Source organism: Choristoneura fumiferana, chromosome 7 (assembly GCF_025370935.1).
Source record: "Choristoneura fumiferana chromosome 7, NRCan_CFum_1, whole genome shotgun sequence".
Classification (NCBI taxonomy): domain Eukaryota; kingdom Metazoa; phylum Arthropoda; class Insecta; order Lepidoptera; family Tortricidae; genus Choristoneura; species Choristoneura fumiferana.
The window spans coordinates 17,542,076-17,566,369 of NC_133478.1; the positions used below are offsets into that span (position 1 = coordinate 17,542,076).

General features: G+C 37.6%; 1 protein-coding gene across 1 annotated transcript in view; it reads right to left on the reverse strand.

Moving 5' to 3' along the window:
• Positions 1-24,294, reverse strand: part of PlexA (plexin A) — a 457,831-nt gene that overhangs the window by 425,394 nt on the left and 8,143 nt on the right. Inside the window, exon 3 of the mRNA XM_074090336.1 lies at positions 23,953-24,152. Within this exon, the coding sequence (XP_073946437.1) occupies positions 23,953-24,152 (200 nt within the window). The remainder of the gene's footprint in view (positions 1-23,952; positions 24,153-24,294) is intronic.

The following is a 24,294-nucleotide window of genomic DNA, read 5'->3' on the forward strand; positions in this document are numbered from 1 at the left end:
CTATTTTTCTATTTTAATACAACAAAAAGTTATAATTAACTTAAGATTTTATTCAAAAGATATCCCTTATCTTAATCATACACTTATTTATACATTATATGTGTGTGTAATGAATAAAATAGTAGATTCAAAGCAGTTTTTTTACTTTACTTTTCAAAAGGGCCCCAAGTTGTAGTGTGACCCAGGGCCCAGGCCAGGGCCAAGAGTGTACAGCCGAACCATTTGATTCCAGACCCGCCGTAGAACGTTCTCACAGTAAATATCACAATGAATTCCCTTGTCAAGGTATGCGATGTCACTATGACTTTTTCTAGGATCCAGTGTTCCACAGTGGGTCACAATTCAGTTGGTTCGATAGTAGGTAGACACGTACGCCCTCATGGGCCACCTGATAGTACAAAGAGATATAGGTACCATCCCTACATCAATATAATTGACAAATTGTCCTTGTCGAAAAATCATGTCTCATACAAATATAGCAAGTGACCCAAAACTGTCGTCGCTTCGTCCAACTAGTAGATAACTTATCAGAACATACGCTAAACTCACATTTAACCTTATCACTGTGTAATAGGAACCATTATTGTACAATATAAAAGTGTTAGTCGGATGTTCTAGATAAGATTAATACAAATTCGTCGTCGGCGTGTTTGTTTAACGCAGTATTTTTCTGCTAATATTTATTTAGCGAAATTGATGTAAGTACTATTACAGAATGATTACGGACTACCGCAACCAATTTCAAAAGGCAAATAATAAGTACTTAATTAATTACCTAAGTGCACATGTCTACAGATATATGATAATGAATGAATGATAATTTATTCACTGAAAATGGTTACAACAGATAAAATATAATTATCACGGCATATGTCTATAATAGCATGCATATTAATAAATATAATACGGCCTTGTAGACTGAGGTGCCGTATTATAGGTATGTCCCTGCGCCAGTTCTCGAAAATGGTCGTGCCACGCTCTATTGGGATCGATCTGTCATCACGCGGACAGGACTATTGTAGCCAATAAGCCTGATATCGTCAAAGTCTAAGAATTACTACATTAATACATTTCCTTACACTGTGATATCGTGCTGACAGATCGAACAAACCGCCAGGCAGTGCTCGTCGACATCACCATCCCACATGACGAGAACCTCGTGAAGGCCGAGAAGGACAAACTCAGCAAGTACCTTGACTTGGCTCACGAGGTGACTGCTATGTGGGATGTTGACTCGAAGATCATTGTCCCGATAGTCGTTTCGGCAAACGGTCTAATAGCGAAGAGTCTCGACCAACATCTCAAGAGACTCGCTAGATGGCTGGATCAAGGGCCAGATACAGAAGGCGGTACTTCTGGACACGGCACGCTTCGTCCGGAGGTTCCTCACTCTGCGGCCCTGACCACCGGTAGCTTGGGCCCTGCCCCGTTACCGGCGGCAAATTAGGTTAGGTTTTTATAATATTTTGTATGTACTTTTCTGTATTTTACTTTTTATAACTAAGAATTATAAAAACCTAAACCTAAGAATGAAAGAAAAATAAATAATATAATAATAAATCGTTATTTTAATAATAAAAGCAATTGTGTGTGTATATATGTGTTATAACGCACATAATATTACTTGATATTTTTTCTTAATGGCTACGGAACCGTATCTTGGGCGTGTCCGACACGCTCTTGTCCGGTTTTTTTTTACTTTTCCCGTGCGAAGCCGGGGCGGGTCGCTAGTATATTATATATATACAAGAATTGCTCGTTTAAAGGTATTAGATTATTATTTTGGAAGATTATTATTACACCTACAAGATTATCAAACAACCACATTGGTACAAAACTCGGCTTATTAATTTCGTCAAATTAATATTAACTTCTTAATTAATTTAATTACCGCGGTATTTATTACATTCGCCAATGAACTCGCGGAGCCATATATTAATAACATGTGTTGACTTATTAATTTGATTTGCCGCAAGCTATTTCAGAATTTTCAGAACAAATTAGATAACAAGACTAAATTAGAGTACTTAATTAAATATATGAATATAAAATAATTTCCATTATTTAGTTCGACATTGCAGATATTATACATATAAAATTCTCTCACACTCACTGGTAGAGAACAATGAGGGCTATCGCGTATGAATTCGCCACTAGAGGCGCTAGTGTAGCGTGAGGTCTCCGAAATGTCAAATCTCATAGTTTTTGAGTGAGCTACGCGGGTTTATTTATAATTAGAATAATTTTGTGAATATTTTGCAATATCTGATATTAATTATGGCAAATGTGCGTTCCGGGGCAATGAATGTCTGTGTTTTGAGACAGTTTTGTCTTTCGGAAACCTTTGTCCTCCCTTTTTTCCGAACAAAACGGGGGCTATGCAACACTGTGGCATGCTCGATATTTTTATGGTACGGTTTTAAGGTGTATTAAATATGATTTTAATCTAAACTTTGTTTTCACGCCCGTAATAACAGACTTTGAAATCCATACTTAAAAACCTCACGCAACAGTGCGCCATCTAGTGAGATAAAAAACGATAGCCCTCATTGGTTAACCCTTTTCCGGGCCCCGCAAATTTAGATACGAGTAAGTACCCTACCACAAAATGAATCATAGTTTTATATTGTTTACCTATGAGGGATCAATTTAAAAATGAATAATATTTCTAACGGCTCTAATTAATTTTGTACCATTCTAAATTTGGCAAGCTTGAATATTTGTGCAGGTACCAACAGCCAAATATGTGGTCTACCACCCTAAAATTAAAACAATAATGCCAATAGACGTGCCCGCCATGACTATCTCCACTCTTTATACTCGTGTCGTTCATGTAGTGCGCGTATCATTTCCTCAATTTATGCATTTATGTCATCCACTCCGTTTACCTTTACTTGCCCGAATTTCCCTTGCCATACCATCGTTTGCCATAAAATATATAGAACCGTGCTGTTTTCAGGATTTTTTTAAATGTCATCATATATAATGCAGTAGGTTAGGTTAGTTTAATATCAACTCTGAAGAAATTACTATTTCAGAAATAAATTACTTTATGGCAAATGAAAATTCTATAAAACAATACATTCGGGCATATGAAATTCGGGCAAACGATAGAGACCCCATCCACTCTATATACCTACTCTGTTTCGTCTTCATATACGTGTTCCACAGGTCGGCCTCAGTTGGTTTTGGCAGAATATCAGCGCTGCGGTCTCCGCAGCTTTATGTTGAGTCAGCACCTTTCTTTTCACGACACTTGGCACCCATAGCTTAGATACAGCATTTTTTTTTACATTAAACTTGAAAGGTCGACTTTAGCGACAAATTGATAGACCACTTATTTGGCTGATAGGTATTATATATAGGTACTCGTATGGTTGCTGTATGCACTATTCCTGGGAAAGAGTTAAAATATCAACTTTGTTGTCGAACATACTTAAATGTGTTAGGATCTTTTCTGTGCCTATCCAAAATGGGTTTTAATCGGTTATTAGTATTTGGAAAATATTAATAACCAGGTAAATATTAACTTAATAAGTGAGGTCTCACGCTATTATCTTATTGTTTAATTAATTATGTGCAATCAATATAATATTAAAACCAACAACCACAAAAGGATATTCAAATTTCAATTATTTTATTAAAATGTGGTTAATACATACATAGTTGGCTTCATAGATACCCAGTTATATATTTTAAAGGCGCACATATTACATAGGTACATTGTACATTCAATACACACACACACACACACACACACATCACGCCTGTATTCCCACATGGGGCAGGCAGAGCACACGCGAAACGCACTTTTTGCAATTTTAGGTTTAAAATTTTACAAAAACGGTACAATAGTGACAGGTTGCTAGCCTGTCGCCTACGGTATATCTTAACCTATATCCTTTGTCGCCTCTTACGACATCGACGGAAGAAATGGAGAGGTGTAATTCTAACCCGACACCATTCACATCGTATAGATCGTAGGCATATCACAAAAAAAGTTTGATTCACCTGATCTTTGACTAAAACATATCTTTTTACAAGCTTTTATTTAGTTTCACCTGTCCCGTTGTGTCTGTAATCAAATCTTGCAAGTTAAATTTGACCAACTTCCAGTAGTCAGATTGACTTGAAATTTGAAATAATTATGTAAATCGCGTGACAATACAATAATCTAGTAGTGACATCCTGGTAGTCCAGCCAGGATCGTCTCCGCAGGACGGAACTCTTCAACGGTTAATAGCGTCGACTTAAAATTTGTTATGCAAATGTAGTTAGGGTGACAATGCAATTACAGTCAACAAAAAGTACAGTGAGCAAAAAAGCTTGTATTCAAAATTATTTTTTTATGGTTAGGTTATTTTCTAGTTGATTGTTTTTTTTTATATTCACAATATCTTTAAACGAGTATTTGATATCGCAAGACAACCAGTGGATGCAAGTAGTGCCCGGTGTTCAACAGTGGACGTCTTCCCGCCTTTGATGACCTATATATGTCAATCACTCGCATCGCAGTTTGACACCCATTAGCATAGCTTTTTTGTAGGCTAGGTTATAGCTTATCCACATAAAGCCCACGTCAAATTTCGAATTTTGAAATTTGAAACTTAATGTCAATCAGTAGGTAAATGTTGACATTGGCTTTGACGTATACGTATGTCCTACATTTAGTACGTTGGGGCTTACGAGACTAAAGGGAATGTCTTAAGTGACTTCATTCTCAGGCTTTTGAGAAAGAAACGAGGAAGAAAATAAAAAAATATCATGCAATGAATAGACCGTCAGTTGCGGCTCTCATAACAATCCGATTACAATCATTCAATATTATTTATTTGTATACAACGGCATGACACTGGACTCATCAAAACTGTGAAGTCATCGATGTACACGGCATATTACGAACCATGCTATGAAGCAGTGACGGATGAGAGCAACAACCTTTAATTTATTTAAAATAATTAACGTTTCCCAATCCGCACTGGGCCCGCGTGGGAACTATGGCCCAAGCCCTCTTGTTCTGAGAGGAGGCCTGTGCCCAGCAGTGGGACGTATATAGGCTGGGATGATGATGATGAATTAACGTTTTGCAAAGTTGAAGTCAGGTTATTGTTTCGAAATGCTTATTTTTTATTAAATGAAATTAAAACTTATTGCGGTTTAAAATTGCAGTTACATGCTTAAATGTAAGTTTCACTTAACCATACCTTTACCTACAGGTGTACAGTACACGCAGTTATACCTAAATAAAATCCAATATAAGGATAGAATAAAATCACTCGTTAAATAATTATGATGAAAATTTCATTCAGTTATTTTTAATATTATGTCATGTTGTTACCATTATTTTTTAAATTCAGTCATTTCAATTGGGATAAGGTGGTCCTCGTATCAGAACGTTCTCGTTGACAAAATGTCTGCAAATCTTCACTCTTGACCACCCCCGGAGCAATGAGGCCTTAACTTCGATGTAATTAATAAACAATAACCAATTATTAGTATACTACAAGTATTTTATGTCCTTAACCTAGTCCCCGGACTGCACAGATTAAAAAAACCGCCCAAGAGCGTGTCAGACACGCCCAAAATAGGGTTCCGTAGCCATTACGAAAAAAATAAGTAATATTTTTCTTAGTATTTCGTATTTTATACGGAATCTTCCAAGTTAAGGTATATTTTATACCTTAGGCTGCTATTTACTCTTAAACTACTAATAATTATCAAGCAATCTTAGCCGTTATAGTTTTCCTTGAAAGTTTGATAAACTTACTACCATTCTGAATTTTTTCAAAATTTTTCACCCACCTGTTTAGATTTTAGAGGGGTTAAAGTTGAATATTTTGCAAATAAATCACTGAATCGAAAAATCGTTTTAGCAACCCCGTAATGATTTTGAAAGACCTATCCGACAATACCCCACACTAGAAGTTTGGATGAGAAAAAAAAATCACCCCCACTTTATGTCTATGGGAGGTACAGTAAAAAATATATGTTTTAAATTTTTATTGTACCATTTTGTCGGTATAGTTTACATACATATTCGTGCAAAACTATTGGTTCCTAGCATTGATAGTCCCTGAGCAAAGCCGCGGACGGACGGACAGACGGACAGACAGACAGACATGGCGAAACTATAAGGGTTCCGTTTTTGCCATTTTGGCCCCGAAACCCTAAAAAAGACGCGGTAGCGTGTCAAACCATGTTCAAGCTAACAGAACTGGCGAGCAGCACCGTGTGTATTTTACCCAAGCCATTTGGAGACACTTTTGACCCCCTCATAACTCTTGGACTATTGATGAACGCCGGGACTATAGAAATATGAGTTTACGGTTCTTCAAATTTCATACACGTACACCTCAAACATAACTACCTATCTACCGGAGATGATTGTTAATTGATATTGGTGTATTTGCGTTTCTACGGATCAATAAATCAATAATAAATAATCGATGCACACCGGAGGAATGCATCCATCATTTTTTTTATCTAAACGAGCTTGCTGTAATAGTTATAATGCAGAGAGACAACCGGACAGACATCCTGTCAATATAAGACTATTTCCGTGACAAATGCAATGGGTGTGTTTGTACGAAATATCCTGTTTATGTTTTATACAAATATGAAGAAATGAAGTTGTGAAGATCGAAATAAGTAATTGGTATTTTAAATAGGATCAACAGATACACTTGTCTTGTTTATTGAGAAACTAGCTGCGTACAACAGGGGTCGGCAACCTTTTGGCAGACATGGGCCACATAGTGAAAAAAATAATTAAGGCGGACACTAAGTTCGATGGACACATAGATGACCTTAAGAAGCTGTCAGAGAAAGCCGTGGAATATTTTAAGAAATCTAGATTTAAGTTTTAATGTTTAGTTTTCATTTGTATTTCTTGCACAGTTTTGCAGTAATACTTATTCCATACGATAAATAAATAAGGCGGACCGCACTTTTAAAATAATTTTGTACCTAATAGATATCTATTGTAGGTAGGTACTACATACAAACGATATTACAAAACAGTCGCGGGCCGCAAGGAAATAGGTCTCGGGCTGCATTACAATATTATCACCCGCCATTTTTTTAGTCCACTCGCCCGTCTGCCTGTATGTCACAGAGCCGTATCTCAAGAACCGTAATAGATCTGTTGACATCGATGTAAGTATAAAGTATATTTCTATTGCCGCTACAACAACACATGATGAAAACAAAAACCAGAAAAGAGCGTGTCGGACACGCCCAAGATAGGGTTCCGTACCCATTACGAAAAAATCAAGTAATATTTTTCTACTTGTATGGGAGGTAGAGGTACCCTAAAAAAATTTTTTTTTTGTTTTCTTTATTTAACCACATCGTCGGCTGATATGTATCATCATCATCATCATCCCAGCCTATATACGCCCCACTGCTGGGCACAGGCCTCCTCTCAGAACAAGAGGGCTTGGGCCATAGTTCCCACGCGAGCCCAGTGCGGATTGGGAACTTCACACGCACCATTGAATTGCTTCGCAGGTTTGTGCAGGTTTCCTCACGATGTTTTCCTTCACCGCAAATCTCGTGGTAAATTTCAAATGTAATTCCGCACATGAATTTCGAAAAACTCAGAGGTGCGAGCCGGGGTTTGAACCCACTGATACTAATATGTATATTTATGCCAAATTACAGTTTTCTAGTACTAACGGTCTCCGAGCTTAGGCTTAGCCGCGGACAGACAGAGAGCCGTACAGACATGGCGAAACTATAAGGGTTCCTATTTGACTACGGAACCCTAAAAAGGGGGTCCGAAACAACTATTATTAAATGACCCCACACTGCGTACATATCGATTAGAAGCAGGGTTTTGCTAACAATAAAAATTTGAAACGATCCCTTAAAAAAACATACCTACGTATAAAATTGTACGGAATCCTCGGTGCGTAAGTTCGAATACGTACTTAGCCTGTTTTTCTGTGTTTGATTACATACTGTATGAATTTCTTTTAGTCGTGGTACAACAATATAGTTTAATAATTAAACCTGCATTCATAACTTTTTTTCTTCGATTTTGTCGCTTAGGTCGTTATTGCATAACGCAGTCCAATTAGGTAACTATTTTGTTGAAATCAGTATGTTATAATTTGCGGTTTCCATAATAATATATTTAGTTCATGATTTAATTTTAATAATTACATAGATCATCAAAGTTCAATATCTCAAAAACGGCTAAACCGATTTTGATGGAAAATGTCTTAGAACAATCGCTAGGAAACCAAATCTCAAATAAAAAAAACCGCATTCAAATCGGTACACCCGTTTAAGAGCTGCGGTGGCACTGACAGACACACACATAGGGGTCAAACTTATAACACCCCTCTTTTTGCGTCGGGGGTTAAAAATGATGATAAATGTATTTTAGTAAATTATAATTTCGCTGCTCAGACAGCACACCTAGCGCAAAAGGTGTAGGGTCATGTGTCCAACAATGAAACTTAGGTACACAGTGAAACATTGCGATATTTCTAAAGTGCGACGTTGCCAGATCGTGCACTATATCGCGTAAGGACACCCTTGAGAACCCCCACTGTACTTAGTTTGCACCGGCGTCACGTGGAGGAAAACGTGTCAACGGAACTTTTTCAGTATTATTGGCACAAAAGTAAATATTTTTAGCATTTTTTGTAGATTTTTCATTAAATTATGGTAATAAATGCAGCATATTTGATACTTTTCTAATATTAAACATATTTCGTAGATTATAGTGGACTAGATCACGTGTTAGTGGCACAATTTAGCAGGCAAAAATTCGAAGTTAATATAAAATACCTTAGGTAGTCAACAATGAAACATATCACGTTTCATTGTTAAATATACAATGTTTCATTCTGTACACCACTGTGGATACAGTGAAACATTTCCTATTTTTTAATCTTTTCTATTTCTTATTTTTTTGATGACTTACCTATTACACATTCCTAAAGAGTACTATATATGCAGAGGTGTCTTTACCTATAGTGCAGGCAGGGTGTGCGTCGCACACGGGCGCTACATGGGCTAAAGACGCCGCTGTGTATATGTCACCCGAAACCCAATAAAATTACCTAAGTACTGTAAAAAATTCAGACTTCTATCTGTCAAAACAAAAGATTTCTGAGATTTTGAATTTTATGTGTTTCATTATTGGACACTTAACCCTAGTATATGCGCGTACGCATCTACTTACCTACTTACTTAGTTACTTTAATTTTATAGAAGGTTGAGACGTAATAGTGTCACTGTAAAACATCGTAACATTACAAAGTATATCTTGTTAAATTTATTTTTAAGCTCAGGTCAACAGAGTTCAAATATATTGATTACTTATACATATACAGAAGCTATTATCGAAACAAAAACACTTCATTCGTGAGACCCTGGTTCGTTAAGATAATTTTAATGACATCGTTACTAAATTTAATGGCATGATATCAATCACAGTCTAAATAAGCTTGACACTTGCATTGAACTGTCTTTAACAAATGAGCGAAACAGGAAAATTAGATAAAGAAAAGACAAAAGGCGTCAGTGCCAATGATGATCAATGAATATCCCCAGTACCTTCTACATACCACCATTTCATTCTGGCGCATTAAAACCTATCTTATACACCCACCAGTACTTTTCAATTACAACTTGAACCAATTAAAATGTTTAATTTGAAAACTAATTACTAAAAAACCGGCCCAATCAAGGTGTAACCAAGTGGCCGGGATGAAGAGGCCACTCTACTTCTCAAGACTGACCTGAGCATACTTTAACAACCCCAAAGTACCCTCGTTGTCAACCGCAGACTTGCAAATCTCAGACCCGATATCAGGGATCCTGGGAAATCTAATTTAGTGAAGTCCATTTAGGTACTCATTTAGACTACTTAGCTAAACATAATAAGCTGTAATGATTTTTAGGGTTCCGTAGCCAAAATGGCAATACAAGAACCCTTCATTGTTTCGCCATGTCTGTCTATCTGTCCGTCCGCGGCTTTGCTCAGCGACTATCAATGCTAGAAAGCCGTATTTTTTCACGAATATATATGAAAACTATGCCGACCAAATGGTACAAAAAAAAAATAAAAAAAACTTTTTTAGTGTACCTCCCATAGACGTAAAGAAGGGTAGATTTTTTTTCGCATCCAACCTTGTAGTGTGGGGTATCGTTGGATAGGTCTTTTAAAACCAATAGGGGTTGCTAAAACGATTTTTCGATTCAATGATTTGTTTGCAAAATATTCAACTTTAAAGTGAAAAATTTCATTAAAATCGAGCGTCAACTAAAATCTAAACCGGTTGGTGGAAAAATTTGAAAAAAATCAGGATTATAATGAGTATATATCAAACTTACAAGGAAAACTATAACGGTTAAGTTTTATTGAGAATTATTAGTAAGTAGTTTAAGAGTAAATAGCAGCCTAAGGTATAAAATGTACCTAAACTTGGAATATTCCGTACAAAATACGAAATCCTTAGAAAAATATTACTTAATTTTTTCCTAATGGCTACGGAACCCTATATCGGGCGTGTCCGATACGCTTTAGCAACCCCCTAATGGTGTTAAAAGACCTATCCAAAGATACCCCACACTATAGGGTTGGATGAGAAAAAAAAACACCCCCATTTTACGTCTATGGGAGGCACTCAAAAAACTTTTTTTTTTAAATTGTCAATGTACCATTTTGTCGGCATAGTTTTCATATATACCCGTGCAAAATTACAGCTTTCTAGCATTGATAGTCCCTGAGCAAAGCCGCGAACGGACAGACAGACAAACAGACATGGCGAAACTATAAGGGTTCCGTTTTTGCCATTTTGGCTCCGGAACCCTAAAAAACTTGTTTTTGACAGTGGAAAGATTGTACTACGCCGGTTGTAAGAAGTACATATTATTCTTGTATACGTCACATATTATCACGGAAAAGTTTAACTGTATATACGTAACTTACTTGTTTTCTCTACTATACTTAAAACGAGAAACATTCGAGGCACGAGGTCCCGTAGACCGCGAGGTCGTAGGCAATGGTTCACGTCGCCTGCGCCTAGCGCCGCCTCTGCTTGTTTAACCTCTGTTTAGCTGGCCAAGCACCGCAAACAACGCAAACAACAAGTAACAACAGAAAGAGCACTTCTGCACTGCGTCACATTGCATTCCGAAAAATGACGATTCAAAGTAGCAGAGTACCTAATAACCTAAATACCTATTCGGGCGATATAATTCGGATCTTTTACGCAACCTCAAACAAATACGTTCTTACTTGCCACTTTGACCAATATTTTTCGAATTCAAATGAGTGCATTGCTCTTACAAGCTTGGTTTTTCCGTTCCCACAGCCATTTGGTCGCTTCCCTACACATGTAATAACTACACTTTGACTAAAATGTTTTTTAGGTTATAAATAACCATTTATTTCTAATTTGTAGGTATAAAATCAATAAGTTCTCAAATGCTTTTGATCCTTAAGCGATTACTGAGAAACGTAGGTGCGCCTGCCTACATGGCAAGCGTGTAGAGCTGCCTACGCAAGACAGAGGGCAAGGGAAACACAGCAAAGGACTTTCTGATGGATCTGTTTGGGAAAAATAATAATCATTGAAAACAGTTTTGTAACCTCAAGAATCAACTAGGTCCTAATACTAAATACGAGTACCTATGACCCATTTGAGCTAGGATGCGTACTTATAGGTACATAATTATATAAATCGATGCCCAGCGGGTTGTCTAAATATTTATGTGACATCAGTGACAAGTACTTACGACAAAAATGTGTAGGTACACTAAATGAGAGATGTTGCATCTAAAAACATATCTTACCCTCGCTTCTCTTACCTGCAGGTTACCTCGCAAAATTTTCTATTTATTCTACTGCTATTGGTAAAGGTTCAATTCATGGTACTTAAACAAATGGTACAAAAGTGTACTTCAAGATTTCGTTAAATCTTTCCTTATTCCTGATCTACTCTTCATCCTAAGTGGAAGCTAAGCTATCCAAAGTTCAAAAGGTAGGCCTGGGCGTTGATGAGTCAGTCAGTCAGTCTTCTTAACGCAGTAATCATTGTAAAGTCCATAAGTTATTTCTACTCAAACACGCAACGCCTCGTGGAGCAGTTTTGTAGACGTTTACCCATTAATGTAATTAAGTAATTGTAGCTAATAATTAATAACGGTTCGGTCTAGTTCTGTTAAGTTGTTAGTTTCGCAGACGGAAGAGAAACGGCGGAAACATCCTTAATAGATAAAATATATTATATGTTGGCCGGACAAATAAAACAATTATCAGGCGTCAAACTCGGCAATATAATGTTTAGTTTTATAACTGTTATAACTACTGGTACTACAACTATTTTTAACACTAGTGTTTGTGATATGAGCAAACTAATTAATGATATAAGAAAGACAATCATTAAACAAAATATGAGTGTCGTGTCGAAAGAAATCGGCAGGCTCGAATTCAATTAGTTTTGAAACTATTTCATTCATCTATAGAAAAGAGTGAGTGATCTATTTAATTACTAATAACTTCGCAAGTGCCACAACTTCGTAACAACAAGTACCTACCACACAACAAAACAATAACGACAGTAACGAGGGAAGAGATCCCTTTTTAGGTAAGAGTTCATAGTTGTGTATTATTGTTATAAAACTGGTATTTGCAATAAAAAGTTAAGTACATTGTTTTAAAGAGCTGTAAATAAGGAATTATGAACGAGAGAATATTAGAAGCCCCAAGTCGTAGACTGAGGGCTTTAATACGCCAATGTTAGTAATTCCTGTAGGTACCACCCGTATGACATACAATGTTTTTCATCACATTTATGAGTAATTTGAGTTAAAGCGTAATAATTAATTACCTCTTTACTTAAACTTGAACCTGGCCGATGTGAGGAAGTAATTTGTACCACAAATAAAAAAAGTCATTACTCCCTTACGCGCAAAAAAGGTCCTTGGGTTTAATTTAGGGGGTTGCCACGTTGCCAGTAAGTTAGCCTGCATGTAACGACACTGCTTACGAGCAAGTGTGATGAAAACACTATTTACTAGCTCAAATGCTTGCAAGCATCGACATTGACATGTTTTAACACGACGAATAGATGTGTAATCTGAGAGGAGATATCTTAGAATACCGGCCTTGCGTCGTAGAAACGATTCATTCAGTGGCTGCTAGTAGTCACTAAAACTAATCAAATTCTCCATCTACTTACATTATCCCATTCGGTGTTCCACTGGAACTTTACCTAATTAAAATACCTGAAGAGGCCAGAGAACCGTAAGCGTAAACGCTTGCGTTACCCGAAAACGAAACTCGCTCTTTCGTTAGCGTAATTGATCAATTACACAAAACTAGCCATTTCATGCGCATCGTGGTGCATCAATTGAGTAATTTTACACACGCAACAATTACTATAAGGGCTGTCAAATGTTGGTAACACTCATGACGAATCTAATAGCACTAGAGAGCATTCACCTGACATTCTTGAAGGTAGTTGGCACCCTTTTATAAAGCGCTCTCGGAGGTATAGTAGCTATATCTGAAGTTTTATTGCTATAACCCACCCACCTTAGGCTTTCGTGTAGGTGCACGTTACTTTACCACGATAATGTGGAATGTAAATTATTTGGTACATTAGAACGTAATCACATACTCATATATATAAAGAATAAGCCAGAAACTGTATAGATTAGGTAAACGTCTGTTTTGAAGCCAATTAAATATTAGAAGAATAGGTAATAGGTTAAATTCCTTCAGCGAATAAATGCATCCTCAATTAAATATAGCTATTGATTCGCGCTGTCATCGTTCATCCGGTATTACCTTTCATATTTCGTTTTCTAGTTTTTTGCTAACAGCAAATTACACTACTAGACAGTGGCAAAATTGTCCTCTGATGGACAATCATATTTCTTTTTAAATTGGCAATTAGAAAGGTGTTATATTATGTCCGTATCCTCAACACTTCTACCGTATCGTATTGGAACATTTAATGGCCGGGACAACGAGTAGACTAAGCTTTTAGCTAGATATTCCCACGCACGTTTTTCGCTGTGATTCTGCACACACCTGTTACAGTACGCGGAGATGATGATGGGCGGTTTCTGGTATCCAAGCAGACTTTTAAAGTTACTAAGATAAATAAATAAAGTAAAGAAGTAATTGACTGAGCGAGCGCGATGCGACATAAAAGAAAGACATTGCGATCGGTAAACTTGATTCTGAATAAAATTCTATTTTTTAATTTTTGAAGTAAGTAATTTAATTTTAAACTAAAACAAGCTGGCAACGAAATCATTACATGTCATTACGTACATTTTAAACAACCCTCTTCCCAATGCTTCCAAACAAAAAAATGTCGCTTCAGACATCGATATCTTGTTGCGCATGTCGATCATCCCCCATAATAACAGACTACAAAATCCTCAACTAAATACTTAGTCAAATCGTTAAGTTCGTTAGATTACCACAAACGAACAGCTAAATCCCGAGACCATCAATCATCGACGTCTGGATGGGGCTCCGTGTAAACATGCCTCAGTTTGGAATGTGAAAAATACACACAAGGTTCACTAAATAAATTGGTTTATTTTCAAAGGCGCCGGCGACTTTCTACTTTTTCAAACCAGCCTTATATTTGACATTAGCCAATGCAACGGAGATATAGTAGACGAGCATTAAACTGGTAGGTACTGGATTAAAAACATTAAATCAAATCTTTGAATAAAAGCCCTAAACTAGGTTCGAATTCAGTTTTTCAGAATCGCATGCACAGTTTCAAATAGTGGTGGTTCGTGTTGGATCAAAGAATAGGTAAGTACTCTTTACTTTGATCTTGACGTAATTACCTAACTACTCGTATGGTTTAAGGGATGACCATAATAGTTACGTTACGATTACTATGACTATTTAAGCTGGATAGAATTTAAACAGACTTAAGATTTAAACAGATATAAGGGCAAGAATAGGTATAGCAATAAAATACCTACTCACATCAAATATTTCTAAGAGCACTAAGAAAAAATGCATCAAAACATTTATCTGGAGTACAGCCTTATATGGGTGTGAGACCTGGACCATGAGACCATGACACAAAAGGATAAGCAGTTTGGAAGCGTTCGAAATGTGGTGCTGGCGAAGAATGGAGAAAATTAGTTGGACAGAAAAAGTCACCAATGAAGAGGAAAGAGCAGAAGAGAAGAGAACATTAATAGAAACAATAGAGAATCGGAGAGGGAAAATTATTGGTCATCTTATACGACATGATGAGTTCATAAATGTCACCTTAGAAGAAAAAAAAGAAGGGAAGCGAAAAAGAGGAAGACCGAGAATTGATTGAACAAAGCAAATAAAATAGAAGGTAGCCGTCATGTCGTATAAGGAGGTTAAGGAGGCAGCTTTGAGTAGAGAGAAGTGGAGAGCCATTCATCGGTTACACCGACAAGAGTGTAACTCTTAAATAAGAAAGAGAGAATTTAAACTCGGAATGATCTAAACAAAGCCTGATAAACTAATAAACTATACTCACCGGCACAAAATTTGGCCGAGTCTACATACAAAATTGCTTTACATTTGAGGGCCAGATTTTTGCCGCTCAGTAGGTATATGTATAGTGTATTGTATATTGCTAACTGTGAGGTCAACTAGGCAGTATATTTTTAGAAAGGTCATTCTTTCATGTTCCAAGTCCTTACCCACGCGACCCCTGTCATTACATACATTTCAAAGAACCCCGAATCCTAAAACATCGGTAGATTTCAATTTCCAAAACCTGTTTAGTCTCTCACACACTATATCGATGACGCCGTTTTTTTCACTGTCAAGTGGCTTGTACCTGTTTTTTTGGTCAAACCGTTTGGGATTAAAGTCTTGCCGCAGGATTAAAACTTCCCACGCAAATATTCAAAAATATCTCGCGTTGTAATTAAAAAAAACTCGATAATTCTTCAGAGTTATAAAACATAAAGTACGGTATAAATTGGGTTTAAACAGGGCTTCTCCCGCAAAATTTACACTTAAAATTAAGCTCTTTTAACGTACCATAAAACCGGCGGTTGGACTCATTTATTTCGCCTGATAAAAGTATGATAAGCCGGGAACATTAATTACTTTAGCAGTATAAAAGTTAGAGCTGTGTCACGGTGGCCTCTGGAGGTACTTAGATCTACATGCCGCTTTAATTTAGACTTCTTTCTTTCCGGGATTCATGGCGTAAATGCAGAGGACAGCAGAAATTGGTATCTCGTGTATCTCGTCTCAAGTGCCTACCCAATTAAGCTTGGCTGGTAATATTTTGGGCACAATTTTACTTTTTTATTTTTATTTGCTTCATTAAGCTACCGCATAAGGTTTTATTTGGACTTCAATATCAGTGTTTAGTCTGTCTGCTAGATGTTTGCATTAAGATATCTAGACAAGATAATTATATTTACGAGTATTCATTCCCATATCTTACTATACTTATGTACTCGTATCCCATTTAGCCGAATAAATGTAACTGTATATAGGTATAACTCTTTTTTGTACATCAATCACATAAATAAATAAAAAACGATTATATATATTATAATATACAATGTGAAACAGATTGTATCTACAAAAGCGAACTTATTTAGTGAAAAAGGGATCTTTTAGAATTAATAAACCGTCGGAAAAAAGAAGAAAAGAAGTTAGAGAAAGTCTGTTTGGATAAGTAATACATTGTGGAAAAGCAATAAAATATTGAGTATTGAATACAAATGTATGTAAGTACTTTTAATATTAAGTGTTTAACTTAATTAATCATCAGAACCAAAACCAAAACCCATCAGAACCCATTTGCATTTTTCCAAGAAAGATTATTAGGTAAACTAAGTAAGTAACCAAATATACTCAGTAGCACAAAATTTAGCCCACCCTTCATACAAAATCACCTATCACTACATAAATTTGAGGGCCAGATTATTTGCCGCTCAGTATATTTTCAAGGTGCAATAATACAAAACCAAATTTTTCCATAGAAGCAAATAGTTTACAAAAACATTAATTATCGCCACTATTTATCTCGCATACAACCGTTTACTTTAAGCTCACTTAAACTAAACAAACGCAATTTATAAACATTCCGAGAGTTGGTTATTTATAGTGGCTATCGGCGCAAGCGCAGAGACAGGGCAGATCAGACCATTTCTGTACTAATAAACACACTGACACTAATTATGGAAAGACGGACAGACACCAGACGGGCCATTAGACAGTTTAGTGTATGCCTTTACTTTTACTTTTACCTTATATGGTCATTTTTCATTCTTCGTCTAAGGTGCTAAAGGTACAAGTGTTGACTCTAAAGCTGCATTAAATCCTGCGTTATCCTATTTAAACTTCCTGCTGCATTTAGAAAACGATCCCACCGAAAAAAGTGTAAAAGGGAACCAAGTTTGATACTCGAACCGTGTGGGTTGGAATGTTGACTTCGTTGATAAAATATTTGAGAACAGGCCTGGTTGGTCGCAACCGAAAAAAATGACGAATGAAATAATTGATGATAAGGAACTAGAACTATTCAATTTCAATGTTTCTTAAGCAAAGGCAAATAAGAATAGTTGAAGCGCCTACGTCACAGTGGACTGATAAGATAACATTTCCGAGAATGCGATGACTAAAGTAAACCAAGGAAAAGGAATTCGCAGGACATGGACAGGAAATAGACCTAGGTATACTTTGTAACAAAAACGGAACGTAAGTGATAAACATACATTTGATAGATAATATTTCAATAAACATCAACGACCCTTAGCATCAGTGCAACAAAACTCATGATCCGTAAAAGAGCACGACAGATTCCCTGATGCCTCTTAATGAAGATGTTTAATTATCATGGCCATACGAATCGTTCTCCAAGTAGTTACTTTAGATTCCGATACGCGGCCCTAACATGAACTACAAGGCCTCATTAGACATTTCTTAGTATCTAGGCTTATTAGTTTAATATTTGCAGCGACATGTCGTACCTCTAAAGGAAACTGGTGGAAACTAGTCTCGGTGTTATGGAGAAAAAGCAGATTCTACTTTGTATTGGCATTGCATGCCATAGGTAGGTTTTCCAAGTACCTATATAAGTACTTATATCATAAGTTACAAGGACTGTCTTTAGCATAACCATGAACAATTAGGATCGGTTGGAGTTCATCATCGATCGGAACATTCATTTTAACCTCAAAAGCGTCATGAATCTAAAAAAGATTGACATTGAGCAGACACTAGTGTCATTACATCATTCCCTACACGTAACAGGTATTTATCTGACCATTATCATTCGTCTCTAAATAAAGAACGCTTGAATTTTGGCAGAATCATAACATAAATAAGTTTAGCAGGCTGCCAGGGCACGGGCTAAAGTCGTTCGTATTTAAACGCTACAATGTGATTCACACATCGCCAATTACTCTTTTTATTTTTAGTCATGCAAGCGAACAAACAAACTGAATGATTTACTGTTATACGACATCTTAAGCACAAGGACTGAGGAATCCAAAACATGTGTAAAGATGGTGAAAACTATTTTTAGCTCAAGTGGATGCAGTGAAAAAGGCCAGTCTGGATATCTGGACAAGAAAGGTTTGTTTAAAATACAATGAGCAGCTTACAAATATGTTTTTAGTGTAAGATATAACACAAACAAAAGAAGTAGGTAAGTACCTTGCAGATGTGATTCATTTGAATGCAACCAAAATACTTCATGACGTAGGTACCTACCTACTCAACAAATTTCTTTTTATGTAACAGTCACATCTTGAAATGCTTTAGAATTATCTTCTAAAGCATCCTATAGTCAAATTCAACTTTAGAAGCGTTTCCATGGAACATTACCTTTGAAAGAATGGATCTAGTTTCTTTGTCACAGGTGGAAGACAAAGTTGAACGACTTTTATGAAATCGTTAGCCGGAAAATGCACTTTCCACTCGCCTCGTAGAGTAATTCAATATGGAAACCGCAAACAATACCCTTGTTGGTTAATAAAATTTAACGGTGTTCTACAACAAATGGTAGTTACAATATAGTGTCACAACACAGTGTTGGGGAATATAAACTTTATGTCTCGGTGATAAACTTTTAATAGCATTGTCGGCAAAATTTTTAATTGTTATTATTAGTCTCCGTGGTACTTTATGAAAATAAAATTAAGCGGCGTTTTCAAATGCCTATTTAATTTATGAAGTTGCTAGTTTTAAGTGGACGATAGTGTTCGGTAGGTACATTTTTAAAGATTTCTTCTGTATAGATGCCAGGTTAGAACTTCATAATAGACTTGTAATACTACTTATGTAAACCAATGCCTGTCAGTAAGCAAGGTATGCTCCTAGAAATGTTAAGAATAGAAAAGGGAAATACTGTAGTCACATAGGATTTGCGTTGCTTTCAATATCGGTGCAATCAACTTAAAATCGTGTCACGAACGAAAACATCTACATTAACCCGACTCCATCATAGCACGGTAACAGAACGATGGTCACAAACAATGAGACACACCTACACATAAACAGAAGCGTTACGATTGGTCCAAAAGTCGACCGCTGCTAACATAGACATGGTCTGGCAGCGCGACGTCGCTCTAGTGATTCTGCAGTAGATATCTATTCACACATACGCTTTGTACTTATATACACATTATGGAACAGATTATATAAGCACATATAGAGATACACATCCGTGGATTAACCAGGAAAGAAAATTGTTCCGCAAAAACATCACTTCATCTATCGTTACCTAATGGCACCTAATCGAGTAGAACATACACTTGTAAAATTAAGTCGGGTAAATAGAGAAATATCCGTATTGAAGAAGCATTAGAAACCTAAGATAGATAACCTAAGAGAGAATGTTCAAAATTTTAAAACAATTGCAGAAACTATGTCAGGTATAAATGAAAGTAGAAATGCAATAATCCTTATCTACGGACGCATTATAATAGCAATACTGCTGGATAAGCAGTACATAGTTCCCAGATAAAATTCCGGCATCAAAGATTAAATAACTAACGCATTTAACTACTTAATTAGCGATGATAACCTAAACGAGTTAAGTTAGAACACAGTCGAATTAATGTGCGACAAAGCTATTCACAAACAAGATAAGATAAAAAACGACGATACGTGGACGATGCCTCAGCAGGACATTACTCATTAAAAACAAATGCAAGCTGACGCATGGAGTAAGTAAGCTAAAATAAGCTGTTCTTTAGTGGCCGTTGAAGTCCATAAACTCATTTGACGACAAACCAGTTCTTTGTTACGAACGTATAAAATGTATATACGACTATACGAGTCGCCGGCGGCTAGCGCTTGACCCTGTACTATAACTATAAGGCTGTCCAATAAACATCTTGTTACGACATCCATTGCAGACTTTGATCAAACAGAGGACACTGTGGTTGTACTATTTGCCGTAGTCTGCACGAAATGATAAATATCGCTCGGTAAACGCGGTCCGTGGTAAGAGCACCGTGCAGAGCGTCCTTGCACAGAAATTGCTGTTTTAGACGACGGCCCGTTTACAACACGCGCGCTCCGTACATAAAGTTACTGAAGCGGAAACAACAAATCCCGATGGTATCTACATTGTAAATGCAATTGCTGGAGATAATACAATACCACCTATGACTATTCGAGGCGACACCTTTACAAACGTTTCAGATATTTCCATACGAGTGTAAATTATTAATAATGCATGACCGTGAAGTAGGTAGGTACACACGAGACTACGGCCTTTACATAATATCTATGTGGGAACTTGTCCCCGATTCATAATAAGTTCTAACGTTACCGTAACCTAACGCAATAGAGTATGCTAATTTTGATTATTTTGTCATTTAGTCCCAACGGTGAATTAAACGTGCACGTCTCACTACTAAGTTCGTTCCTTTAGATCCGAAAACTGAACTTCAATATAGCCACAGGCCACAGAGTATTTTTTAATCGTTTTGCTTACCGGAAAATGATTCACGAGTTTGTTTCATACTCAAATAAGCGACTATAATATTGAATGCTGATAATTTGCATGACCACGGATGTGATTCACGCAAGTCGCACACATTAAACTTTTCCAGCGGATCTAACTTATCTAAACCGAAGCTGTATGAGAGCGGGGGACTTTTATCCAGTTGGCACATGCGTTTATCGATACAACAGGCGGAGTTAATCTAAATTGCTAGCGGCAGCGGTGAAAAAACCTAGTTGTCGCGGCAGCATCTGGCGCTACGACCTCAATAAAAGCGATTGTATATTTTATTTACGCTTGTACAAGCAAACGGAGATAAGGGACAGATTTCCAGTGGGCACATTGGGCTAGTTGCCGCGCCACAGGAAGACGTCAATTTGAAACGACAATCGAAGGATGTGGCCGAGGAATTTATGCTCGTTGGATGATTATAAGAGCATGCGGTGATCGCGCATAATTACCATGTAGGTGGACGCTTCTTGAATACACATTTGTATCAGTTAGCAGTTAGTCTTTCAATGTTAATTTCTGACAACGTGGCCCCATTTTGTTCTTAATTGGCCATTTTGAATCAATCAACTTTTCTAAGCCATTTAAATTTAAAAATAGAACGATTAATGGATTTCATATTACCTGGCCAACGCTGGCTTTATCGTCTTAATTTCTATTGTTAGCTGTCAGCCAGTAACAGTTCTGAATCTGATTAATTAGTACGAACCATAACTTTACAAAAGATAAAAATAATGCCCACCATCAATCATTTGAAAAGCAGGTCGTTGAGAAGATCAACTTTACGAGAACGCGTGTAACGAGCGAGACCGCAAATACTTTCACCGTGGGGAGCAGAAATTTGAAAAGGCCGATCGAGACCGCACGGAGACTGTGGTGAAGGCAACATGCAAATTCGCCACTCGAAATGCAACGTGACATGACGAGGGGGGACGGCATTCCTAGCGCGGTGCGGCGCTGGCGGTAGGAGGGGGCGGTCATCGACCGTCCTCCCGGCCGCGCATAAACTACGCAGCCGCATAAGGTCAATACGACGGTACGACCGCCATCGACGGCCGAACCGGGCCCAATGCTCTCGAGGCGAAACAGTTTCGCAACACCATTGTTCGTTTGAGCGATACAACCCGAAAATCAATTACGGACCCACACACGAATCTAATTTAATAGTGGATTGCGCAAGAGAGGATATTATCTGTAAATCAGATTGCCGGTAATACGTTTTGTCGCCAGACGTGTTTGAAACCGTCGGCGCTTAAGCCACTTTTACTGGTTGGCTTGGCTCGGTAATACACATAAGGATTGCGGATGAGGCAATCTGGACGAATTACATACGCTGCTGCGAATGTGCGGACAATTTCAAGACTCGGCAAATAATTTTTTGGGCCTATTTTATACATTTTACTGTTAGCTTTTGCAGAAATGACGCAAGGCTTTGTGTCCCAGAGTGTAGCTCGGTGTTTAAATATTTGATATCTTATGCGACCGACCAGCTGGTCATCACGTCACCTGACGCCATGACTCATGCTAAAAATTCCAGCTACAACTCTACCGTTGACAGTAGCATAGAGATAGCAACGTGTGTTTTGGGTGTCAGATAAGAAGACATTGATAACTTGAATCGGTTAAGTAAACAGTTAAAATGCAAGTAAAACTAATTAAACTTTTATAATCAATGATATCATCTTTATGGCCAGCAGAGTAGATTAAAAGGAATAATTTCAAATTGTACTTACCTTCCGCTGGTTGATCTCGGCCGTTCTCCCGGCAGCTGTCCGTTGCCCAGTTTATTCCAAATGGTTAACTTAACTGCGGTAAATTGGAACACCATACGTGCATAATCGTCAGTGTCAGGTTGGAATGCTCTTAGATATTCCACCAATGATTCTGAGGTAACTCGAACCACATCAAACCAAACACAAGGTCAGCGTATTGGCAAGCTTCCCAATGTTACATTACCAACATTTTATGCTATATCTCCTATCAATTGATTCTGTATTATTCTTTAGCTTTATAAACTACATAAAAGTCATAACTCATGACCAGATAACGGTAATATAATGGTAATTTTAAACAAAACGTCCGAGCGCTCGGCGCCATTTATTGTTAACTCTGTTTGACATCCGCTCGCTCGGCTTACAAAAATATTTACATTATCGTAGGCTGATCTCATTGCAAATTAATTAACTGCGAAAAGCGATGCTCGGTTTACTGTAACGAAGGCAATTTCAGAAATTTTATTTAAGTACCGTTGTCTAAATTTGATTTCGTTTAAGTCTTGACAAATGTGAATTGTTCGAACATAAATTTAACTCTGCTAAGTTTGGAGTGGCACGCCAAGCTGATAACAAACTGAATTAAATTCCTTCCCGTGCAATGAACAATGCATTTCTAAGCGAACAATGGCAAAGTTTACATAAAAGTACGGCAACACTGTTTATCTTAACATGAACGCTATTTAATGCTCAAGCAGGCAATGTGCTCGAGGCGGTACCGTACGAAACGCTCAAAAAGCGTTTAAGATTACACGAAATAAGCGCAAGCTGAAACGAGTTCAGATGGTGCTAGCTTACAGCGCACATGTTTGACACGCTACAAACTATTTTAGAACTAAAAAAAATGGTACTCGCTAAATGAGACTTGCACTTTGATGAATCATGCTTTGAATGACTACGACGAAGCAGTTGTTTATTAAGTTCGTGCGATGTTATGTGATTCAGATATAAGTGTATGAATCTCTCCATTAGTTTGCATTGTGTTGACTGGCTACATCAAGAATATAGTCGCCAAGCCACGAGGCGTCGCTTCAAGGAAGTATCTATTTACAAAGCATAATTTACGTATAGTCAAACTAAAAATGTAATTCGTCACATCTGGAAACATCCTCAGCGTAGAGCTATTATTTTTAGACACGGGTTATGGTGACCGATTTCCGTTACGCTCGCAAGGCGTGCCAGCTCCGTAGGTGAAAATGACTTACTTTGATATCCAGCCGTCCAGGACCAGAGGGAGACCATCGCCAGCAGCCAGTGGTACATGAGCCCTTCGATCTTCCAATAGAGGGGGGCGTACAAGGGTCGTATGAGGCGCAGCGCCATCATCCACACCACGTATGCGGGGACGCAGTATAAGTTGTTCAAGACCGCGAATGCCGTGCGCGCCACGATCCGCACGTACCGGCTGAAACAGCAGGGCGCGTCACCACGACCGTCTCGCCACGTCTCCACGCGCCACGTGCCACGCGCCCCTCCGGGCCCCACGCAACGCAACGACACAAAGCGATGACCATTCGTGAGAGGACAGTGACGTGCGACACAGCACA